Raw genomic sequence first — 10,914 nt, 5'->3', positions numbered from 1 at the left:
CATTATCACAGATCTCATAGTAATGACTCAAGATACAATTGAGTCATTGAATATGACACAATTGTCATATTCCAGTAGAATACAATTATTAACAACCGTCATATTATGGTAGGTGTAGCTAAAAAATAAAAAAGACAGTTATTAACAAATAATATTGTCAGATTTTCTCTCAAAAAGGAATACTTTCAGCCAGGCATGGTGGCTCATGCCTGTAATCCCAGCACTTTCGGAGGCTGAGGCGAGCAGATCACTTGACACCAAAAGTTCAAAACCAGCCTGGCCATAATGATAAAACCCCATCTTTACTAAAACATAAAAATATAAAAATTAGCCAGGGTTGGTAGTGTGCACCTGAGGTCCCAGCTACTTGGAAGGCTGAGGAATGAGAATCTCTTGAGCCTGTTAGCCAGGGATTGCAGTGAGCTGAGATTGTGCCACTGCACTCAGCCTGGGCAACAGAACAAGTCACTGTCTCAAAAACAAAAACAACAAAAAGAAAAACAAGCAATCAAACAAACAGACAAAAGCCAGGAAGATTTTCAAGTGTGGCCATGTCCATGTGGCTGTGCCTCACCAAGGCCTCATGTGCAGGATTTTTGTAGGAGTTTTTCACTCATTATTGTCAAAATCACCGGCTAGCTTATATGTTTTAGTTGCACATGGGTGTGCCAATTTTAATTCCAAGACCCACAGCATTATTATTCTTTCCCTAGCACCATCTCATCTTTTAGAGAACACAACTTTAATCTGACCCTCTGGCTCAGTGCGCACATAGACACACATCTTCCAATCTAACTCCGTTGCCAACTCACTAATGGAATAGCTCAAGTTAGCTCATCACAGCTTTAAACTTATGGTATACCTTTACTAGAGGGTGATAGCTTTTGTTTCCTAAATAATCAAATATCTGCAGAGTACTTCTGTGAATGACTTAGGTTGGCAGCAGTAACCTCATCTTCCTTTGATCAGGTGTTTAGGTGTCAAGCCTAAACACCTCCAGATGACAAATGCAAAAATGTATGCTCAATATATGTGCATGTGGTCAGGGGGTGGGTAAATAATCCTTTTTAAAATTTACCTTAAATAACAAAATAAATTTATTTGCCAAATGTTGATTTCTAATTTGAGTTCAATGCATTAACTGTTGAACATTTATTATGCTCCATGTTTCTTAGCTAGCCAGAGGATTCAATCATTATTTTCTCTCATGAGGAGTCAATATTGAAGTAACTACTGAACATCCCTAGATTATTCCATTGGTGCATTTCTTCTGGGCTTCTTGGATTACCATTCTCCAATTCACAATAAAAATGTGGAGCATCTATTTAAGATTATATTTTGGTATCTTGTTTTAGGGGACATTATATAAGGTACTGAGAGTATTTTTGCTCCAATTTGTGACACACACATTCATTCTGTTTAAATATCATCATAAAATTTCATGCCTCCATTTAATGCTTTCTTATTTTAAGAGTAATACATGTGTGTAGACATAAAAATGTAAACTGAGCAAAATGGCATAAAATAAGAATGTTATTTAGTAAAAAGTTAAAATATAAGAAAATGTGGAGCAATGAAGTCCAGAATATGATGCTAGGTAAAATTACTTGTCCTTACTGGTTTCATTGTATTTCAATTTGTATATATAGATAAAGAAAAATACTAATTTATATATATATATATGTATATATATATAAAAAGAAAAATACTGTTTAAATATATATATGAAGAAAATTTATATATTTAAAAATTAGTATTTTTATTTTCTAGGGTTGTCGTGCTGCTTCTGAATTGCTTCCTATTTCACCTTGAGGTTAGCACCTCAACAGGGAAATAAAAATGGTAATGCAAAGAACATATAGTATTATTTCCCATAATTTCCAAGTCATCACTTTTTCTTTCTCCATTAAATTTTTAAAATAAGCTGTTATTATATTTGCATAAGTTGAGACAAAAGAAAAATAATGCAAGTCTGAATATGATACAAGTAAAAGAAACAAAGGGATTCTCCAGATGATAAAAGAAAATGGAAGTTCTTATTTTCTCTTATGTTTACACCTACCTCAGTATGGTTTCTGCTTATTACTTTCACTTGTCCAGTTCTCCTAAGGTCAGCATTGATCTGCTTTCCCAATGTAGTGAATGCTTTCAATCCACACAGCAGTTTAATGATATTTAACGTAGTATTAATCAAAATAATAAAAAATAATGATAAATTATTGTAATTAATTAAAATTTCATAATTTGAAATAAAAATATTAAACACATTAAAGTGGTTTGGCAGTCCATCAAATTCACAAAATCTATCCAGAGACAATAATATATTTTTTAAAGTGAAAATTATTCAGAGGAACATAATCCACATTCTTTTCACAGTCTCACTCTATTTCTGTCCTGCACTTCAGAAAGCAAACTTTTCAGAATCATTTTCTATATGTATGGTCACTAATTTCTCTTCTCTGATTCACTCTTCCAGCTTACTCCACTGCGATTAATTCTACCCATCTAGCTCTCACTAAGAGCGGCAATGCGGTCTATTATCCAGATGTAGTGGACACTTTCAATACGTATTTTGCACAAATGCACTGATTTTTCTAAGCAGTTTCAGTCTTTTAAATGCACCCTTATCAACGTTATCTCTTGTTCCAATGCATGGCTATTTCAACTCTTTCCTGGCTCTTCTCTCCCTTTAAAGTTGAAGTTTGCAGAAATAAATGTTGTCTTTTTCTCACTTTATTCAACTCATGACAACTTCGGTTCCCAGGCTTTCACTTGTTGGTGATGCTTGTAAATTACAGACAAAAATATCAGGTTGCCAATGGACATTTGCACTTAGATGTCTACCTGTCTACTATAGAGGATATCTAATATTTTTAAAAAATTTCCTGATATGCCTTGCTTCAGTTTTACTGAATTTTATTTGTTTTTCTTTCTTCCCACTATAGCATTTAATTTAACAGGTATTAGAAAGTATAGTTATTATTTTCCTACATAAATCAAAGACACAAGAAAGTGAAAACTGTATTTGTAATGTTTATGCAGATATCCTAAGGGCAACATACAACCTGGCTTAGAGAAAGTCAATTTTTATTTACAATTTGGATATAAAGATGATGAGTAAATGAATTGTACCATCCATTCTTTAATGAGATTGCACATTTGGGCTTGGTATTTATTTATTTATTTATTTATTAAAGAATAAACAAATAATACAAGAACTTTTAATAGTAAAAATTAATAAAAAAGCAAAATAATATATTGACTAAATATAAAGAACATATTTTGATATAACAAATACAATGTAAAAGCACACATAATATATGGACAAAAATAATTTAAATCTTATAAATAATTAAATAAATATTTTCTTAGATAAATAGATCCATCAGCATGGTCCTCTGTAGAGGACTAGTGCCTGCACAGGTAAACACGATGTTTCTTTACACTCCTGAAAACATTTGAAAATTTTGATCGACTCATGTTGTGGTTATAGCAGAAATGAGTATTTGAAATGGCAGAACTCATGGAAGTGTGAGATGGTGTATTAGTCAATAAGAATCATTTCCATGTTGAACCAGGTTTCATTCCTTCCTCCTTAATCTTTCTCGCAAGTTTGTTGATAAAGAGAAGGATCTCATGATTTCTGCTCTGACAACCTCCCAGGCACAAGGGCTGTATTTCTTCTTTGTCAGATAAAGAGTGATTCTTTGGAAGTATTTCCTCACAGCCAGGATGGAGTCTGCATTCATCAGGGGAGTCTCTTCCACCCCAACCTCCTGTATTACACAGGCTTCCAGATCATTCAACTGCTGGTAAAGTTCACTGGAAAATTTCTCTAGAAGGCTCTGTTCCCAAGCAGCAGATGAGGCTTTTGTGCTGAAGAGATTGAAGGTCTGCTGGATCATCTCATGGAGGACAGAGATGGCTCGAGCCTTCTGGAACTGGTTGCTATCAAACTCCTCCTGGGGGAATTCAAAGTCATTTCTGTCCTTCAGGCAGGAGAAAGGAGAGATTCTTCCCATTTGTGCCAGGAGTATCAAGGCCCTCCTGTTACCCAGGCTGTGGGTCTGAGGCAGATCACAGCCAAGAGAGCAGATGGATTTGCAGCTGAGCACCACCATGGCCATCAGTAAAGAAAAGGACAAGGCCATTGGGATATTGCAAATATTGCTAGGCTTGTTGAGTTGGGTGACCTTGAGCGCTGGTCTCTTGGGTTTCTGAAGACTTTGCTCTGTGCATAGGTCTTAAATAGTGAACATACTAGCTTTTATTTTCTAAATGCTGTCGTTTTACTTTCTATTTCTTTTTTGTTTTCTTTATGCACTCTCTACATGAGTTTAAAGATGTTTGTAAAAACCCTATTTCTCATTCTCAGTTCTCCTTCCATTTTTCTCCTTAACATTTCACCCTACCTAACATACTTTAGATTTCACTTATCTGTTTTCTATCCTTCTTTTCTCACTAGAATGTAAACGCCATAGGAACAAGAATGTTTTTCTGTTTTGTTCACTGCTGTTTCCCTGCAGACTAGAATAGTACTGGGTATACAGTACTCAATAAATTTTTGTTAAATTAATGAATTATAAATAAATATATTTATTTATGAAAAAATGTTTTCCATTATTTTTTTCATCATTGCCTACTTTACCCCTGCACTCAGAACGTTTTATTGTATTTTTTTCTAATTGAAATCTTCATGAAATTTTAATAACACAGATTTGGCGTATCTATTTATGTATACTATGTATAGCTCTACTTCACAGATAAAAACTATAAAGTTTGCTCTTTATTCAATGTACAGTTAAGAATGACAGAAAAGTTAAACTAAAATCTAAGTTTAAAAGCTATTGAAATTTTGCTTAATTTGATAAGTATATTTGTGGAGTAACTTTTAATGGAATTTGCTCATGTAAATTTTGTTGTAGCAAATTACATAGGCAAAATAAAAATCTATATAAATACATATTAATAATATAAATGTAATTATATACTTAGTCATTCAACACTCTAAAAATATGAAACAATAATTTTTAATAAATTTTAGTATATAAAGCTTTGAATTTTGCCTTATATGAGAAAATAATTTGTAAATTTTACTAGCTGCAGTATTGATCCAGATATGGCCATCACCTTTGTCTTTTCGGCGTTTTACATGATTATTGATGTGTTGAATAACTTTAGTAGAAATAAATAATAAAATATAATATTTGCATTTAATTATCAAAGTCTACAAAACATTCTGAAGAAGTGAGGATCCACCATAAGCAATACCCACAGATAGTCAATGGGAGCCCAAAGGTATGCAGGCTAAAGCCACATATTGTAATAGGACTTTAAGATCCAGCAAAAGATGGTGAGGAAGTCCTCCAATCAGTCATCTATTTGCTATAGGTTTGTAACACTGATTTTGCAAACATTTTGTGTATCTTCATGAACTCAGTGTCAGTGCTTCTTATGTGATACACAAGAAAACCCAATGAGGAACATGTATATTAAGCAATCAAATGTTGTTGGATAGAGTTGTTGGAGAGTCACAAACTATTATAATATCTTAGATTTATTTATACTGCAAGAACTAATTTTTGCACTCTTAGGAGAAGTATCATGCCAATACACATATGCGACTTAGAAAATATTATCAATTTAATTATTTTTGGCATTTTTTGTTGAAGTTCAAATTCCCTAAAGGTTTTCAATCCAAGTCAATTCTTATCAAATAAAAGGAGATCATCTTTGTTCTAAATTCATAAGTTTATAAATGCTAAATATTATCATGTAAAGAATTAACTTTCAGAAGGTTCCTGAACTGTGGCTCTACCTTTTTATTTTGCACAAGATGTTAGTTTGCCTTGGCCCTATAGATGCTGAGTCTTTAAGTGGAATGAGGTCTGCTTTAGCAAATCAGCTATTTAGTAACTGGAGTTTTTACTGGTTTCTCATTTTTTTCTTCCACTGGAAAGTGTTCAGTAATGAAGTTATTTTGCTTCATCATGGCCATATTTGCTGGGATTATAATAGACAATGATTAAAATTTCCATTATGTGCTTACAGAGAGTCAATAATGCCTATTTAGTTTATTGATAAAACCACTGGGTTTCTAGTTTCTTTAAGTTGCATGTAGACCTGGGGATTCAAATTGCAAGAGCAGCATAATATCCTTTGCCTAGAACCATATTAACTATTTATGACTTCATCTCTAATCTGCTCTCTACTTTGTCATAATAGAAAATAACTAGTTTGGTCTCAAATAGAGTCACAAATCTAAATTTATACTCTCCAATTCACACAGTTTGTAGTAACAATTTACTATTCCCCAAAGTAGGGAATAATAGCCTCTGTCCCCCAAATAATCCTGCAGCTTTCCTTCCCTGAATCAAATTCCCAGAATGTGTGTGGGAACTGTAAATACTATGACATCATTTTTCTATCATTCATAAACTTCAACTTCAAATCACTTGATAATCTTTATATGACACTAATAGAAAATCAGCTTGTTTATATAAGGGTACAGATTGTGAAATGAATCAATTTTTAAAAAGTAACCAAACAAATTTTATTATTCATTATTTTAAATGATTACATTAAATTATTTATATCATTGAATAATTAAACTTTCTACATTGTGAAATATGCACAGGGATTTCCATAATAGATGAGACTTCATTTCAGAAATATATATTTTGTGAATTATTTTAGTACTTTATCCAGTCAACAAATTTTTAGTGGATTTTGGGCTCATCCTTTTTATCAGACCCTGAGAATACAGGGCAATTTTGCCCAAGTTATTATTCTTACTCTTTGAAACTATGGAAGAGAGTATTTTTTTGTTGTTCGCTTGAGATTGTATTGAGAAATTTTGGATATTCGTTTTTTAGATAGTATTTTACTGTGAAAATTTATTTTGCTATACTTTGATTTCTTTCATTTTTATCTTCAGGTTAGTGTCAGTGAAAGAATATAAATATGATTTTTTAAATGGGCTATATAATGGTTCTATGTGGGATTCACAACAACAAATATATTTCTCACTTCACTTTTCCTAGAAGGTTAAAGCGGTCTGATTTTTCATCTTAATTTATGGGACAAAAAGAAACCAAATGTATATCTAAGTGTGATAAACATGTAAGAATGACCAGAAGGGAACTTAGAAAATATCTTGAGACAGATGAAAATGAAAACACAACATGCAAAAACGTATGTGATGCAGTGAAAATAGAGCTAAGGGGGAAATTTAAAGTTGCAAAAGCTTGTATTAAAAAAGAAGAAAGACCTCAAACCAATGAACTAGCTTTACAAGTTAAGGAACTAGAAAAAGACAAACTAAACACATACCTAGGATGAGGAAAAAAATAAGAAAGACTAAAAAAGATATTAATTAAATACAGAATAGAAAAGCAAATAAAAATCAATGGAACTAAGCACTGGTCTTTTGAAAGAATCAACAAAATTGACAGATGCTTAACTATATTAAGAAATAAGTAGAGAAAAATTAAAAGTCAGAAATAACAGAGGACAATTGATGGCACAGAAGTAAAAAGGATTATAACAGGCTACTATGAACAATCATACTCCAACAAATTGATTAACCTAGAAGAAATGTACAAATTCCTAGAAACAAACAACTTACCGGGACCATATCATGAATAAAGAAAAAATCTGACTAGACCTATAACCAGTAAGGAGATTTAATTAGTTATCAAACTTCCCATTTCAAAAAAAAAACAAACCCATAATCAGATGGCTTCAGTGGTAACTCTATTAAACTAGGGAATTAACAACAATCTTTCTCAAAATTTTCCAAAGAATTGAAGAGGAAGAAATAGTTCCAAGTTCATTTTATGAAACTAGCATTTCCCTGATATCAAAGTCAGACAAGGAGACTAAAAGAAAAGAAAACTGCAGATCCATATCCCTGATAGATATGGATACAAAAATCCTCACTAAAATACTTGTAAAACACCTTCAACAACACAATTAAAGAATTATACATCATGATCAAGAGGGATTTATTCCTCAGATGGAAGAATGCTTCAACATATGAAAATTAATCAATGCAATACACGACATTAACAAAATGAATGGAAAATATACATAATAATCTCTATAGATACAGAAAAAGAAATGGACAAGATTCTGTATCCTTTCATGATAAAAACATTAAAAAATCTTGGAATAAAAGGAAGTTACTTCAACATAATAATGGCCATATATGAAAAGGTCACAGTTAACATTATATTTAATGGTGAGAAACTGAAAGTTTTTCCTCTGAGATCAGGAACAAGGCAGGTTTGCCGCTGTTACCATGTCTGTACAGCATAATATTTGTAGATTTAGCCATAGCAACTAACAAAAAGAAATAAAAGGCATTCATATTGTAAAGGAAGAAGTAATCTTTTTGCAGATGGCATGATCTTGTATGTGGAAAACTCTGAAGTTTGCATACAGACACATGCACTCATACACAAACTGTTAGAACTCGTAAATGAATTCAGCAAAGTTGTAGAATACAAGATTAAGATGTAAAAATGAGTAGCAGTTTTACATGTTGACAATGAACAAATCTGAAAAGAAAATTCAAAATATAACTCCATATGAGATAGCATCCAAACAATAAAGTACTCAGGAATAACTTAAACGAAGAGGAAAAAGATTTGTATACTGAAAACTAGCAAACACTGCTGAAAAAAATTAAAGAGATAAATGAAAAGACATTTTCTGTTCATGGATTGGGAAGCCTATCATTGTTATGATGTTCAAACTATCCAAAGCAATATACAGATACAATGCAAGCCCTATCAAAATCACTAAGGCATTTTTGGCAGAAGTAGAAAAATCTATCCTAAAACTCATATGGAATCTTGAAGGACCAGAATCAATCTTGAGAAAGACAAGCAAAGCTAGAGGTCTCACCCTTCCTGATTTTGAAACACATTACACGGCTACAGTAATCAAAATGGTATGATACTGATAAAGATGGACATATAGGCCAATGGGAGAGAATAGAGAGTCCAGAGGTAAATTCTCATGTATATGGCTCAATGAACTTTGACAAAAGTGCCAAGGCCATACAATGGTTAAAGATCAACTCTTCAAAAATGAAGTTGAGAAAACTGTATAGACACATGCAAAGGAATGAAATTGGATCCTTACTTTACACTATATGCTAAAATTAACTCAAAATAGATTAAAGATTTAAACATAAGACCTGAAACTTTAAAACCTTAGAAGAAAATCTTCAGGGAAGGCTCAGACAATGGGTTTGGCAATGAATTACTGGATATTGCACCAAAACACAGGTAACTAAAGTAAAAATAGATAAAATGGACTATATAAAGATTAAAAATCTCTGTGCATTAAAGGACAAAATCAAGAGTGAAAGGCAACTTCAGAATGGCAGAAAATCTTTGCAAATCTTGTATCTGATAAAAGGGTAATAGCCTATTCAGAAGATAGAAGGAACTCCTACATATCAACAAAAAATATAACTTGAATAAAGAATATGAATAGATATATATTCAAAAAAGGTATACAAATAGCCAACAAGCATATTTCTATGGCCTGAATGTTTGTGTCCCACCAAAATTCATACGTTGAAACCTAACTCTTAGGGAGATGGTGTTAGGACATGGACCTTTTTGGGTTGTAATTAATTTCATTGTGGCTCATTGTGAAATAGGACATGGGCCCCAGCCATACACCAAATCTGCTGGTACCTTGATTCTTGGACTTTCCAGCCTCCAGAACTATGAGAAATAAATTTATGTCATTTATAAACTACCTAGTTAATGATATTTCATCATAGCAGCCTGAATGAACTAAGGCACATATGAAAAGATGCTTAACATCCCTATTAGGGAAATGCAAATCGAAGTCACAATGAGATTTCACTTCACATCTATCAGGGTGGCTACCATCAAAATAAATAAAACAACACGTGTTGATGAAGATGTGAAGAAACTAGAATGCTTGTGCACTTTTGGTGGAAATATAAAATGGTACAGCACAGCATCAATGGAAAACAACATGATGTATTTCAAAAAATTAAAAACAGAATCATCATATAATCTAGCAATTCCACTTATGGATATATATTCAGAATACTTTTTCAAAGCAGGATTTAAGGATATATTTTTACATCCATGTTCGTAACAATAGCCAAAAGTGGGAAGCAACCCAGTGTCCATTGATAGACAGATGAATAAACAAAATATGATATATATACATATAATGGAATATCATTCAGCCATATATATATTCCATTAAACACATCCTGGAATATTATTGAATTTTAATTTGTCAACCATATATCAACAAAAAATATTTAAAGATTTTGTTCCAATTCATCTATTCCTTGAAAATGATTTTCAGAAAACATTAACAAAATATGCATGAAGATGTTAATCCACATTCTCTTCCAGGTATCATCTTATTTCCTAACTCCACAAACAAGCTTCCCAAGATAATTTTTTATGCATAGTACACTCAAATGCCCTGATTGTATTTCCTCTTCAACCCACTCCCATCAAGTTTCTGTCCCATTCATTCTACTAAACCAGATCCACCTAAGGTCACTGATGGCATCTGTTTTTGAGTCCATTGGGACAGGTCAGCCTTCATCTTCTCTGAAAACACCACTGTCTAACCCTCATTTGCCCCTCTCTCATTCTTTCTGATTTCTCCTTACAACTGCACTGACCACTCCTCCTCAGTGCTCTTTGCCCTTCACAGACTCTCCTTCTCTGCCCTACCTTTGACTGTTGAGAATCTGCAGGACTAAGTTTAGATCCTGTCTCATTGTCCCCTCTATTTATAATTACGTTAGGTGATGGATTCCCTAACATCCATTCTCATGCCCTCAATACCAGACATGCAATAAAGAATCCCAAATTAATTCCTTTGCCCGTGACATTTGTT

General features: G+C 32.7%; 1 protein-coding gene across 1 annotated transcript; it reads right to left on the bottom strand.

Annotated features, from left to right (window-relative positions):
* Nucleotides 1-3,187: 3,187 nt before the first annotated feature.
* On the bottom strand, nucleotides 3,188-4,294 carry IFNA21 (interferon alpha 21). Its single transcript, XM_032299858.1, has one exon. The coding sequence runs from the start codon at nucleotides 4,149-4,151 to the stop codon at nucleotides 3,582-3,584; it is 570 nt and encodes a 189-aa protein (XP_032155749.1). The 5' UTR covers nucleotides 4,152-4,294; the 3' UTR covers nucleotides 3,188-3,581.
* Between the last annotated feature and the right edge of the window lie 6,620 nt (nucleotides 4,295-10,914).

The sequence above is a fragment of the Sapajus apella genome, unplaced genomic scaffold, assembly GCF_009761245.1.
Source record: "Sapajus apella isolate SASKATOON/1434 unplaced genomic scaffold, GSC_monkey_1.0 scaffold42, whole genome shotgun sequence".
NCBI classification, from domain to species: Eukaryota; Metazoa; Chordata; class Mammalia; order Primates; family Cebidae; genus Sapajus; species Sapajus apella.
The sequence above is the reverse complement of the archived record's forward strand: the minus strand, read 5'-3'. Positions and strand labels throughout refer to the sequence as shown.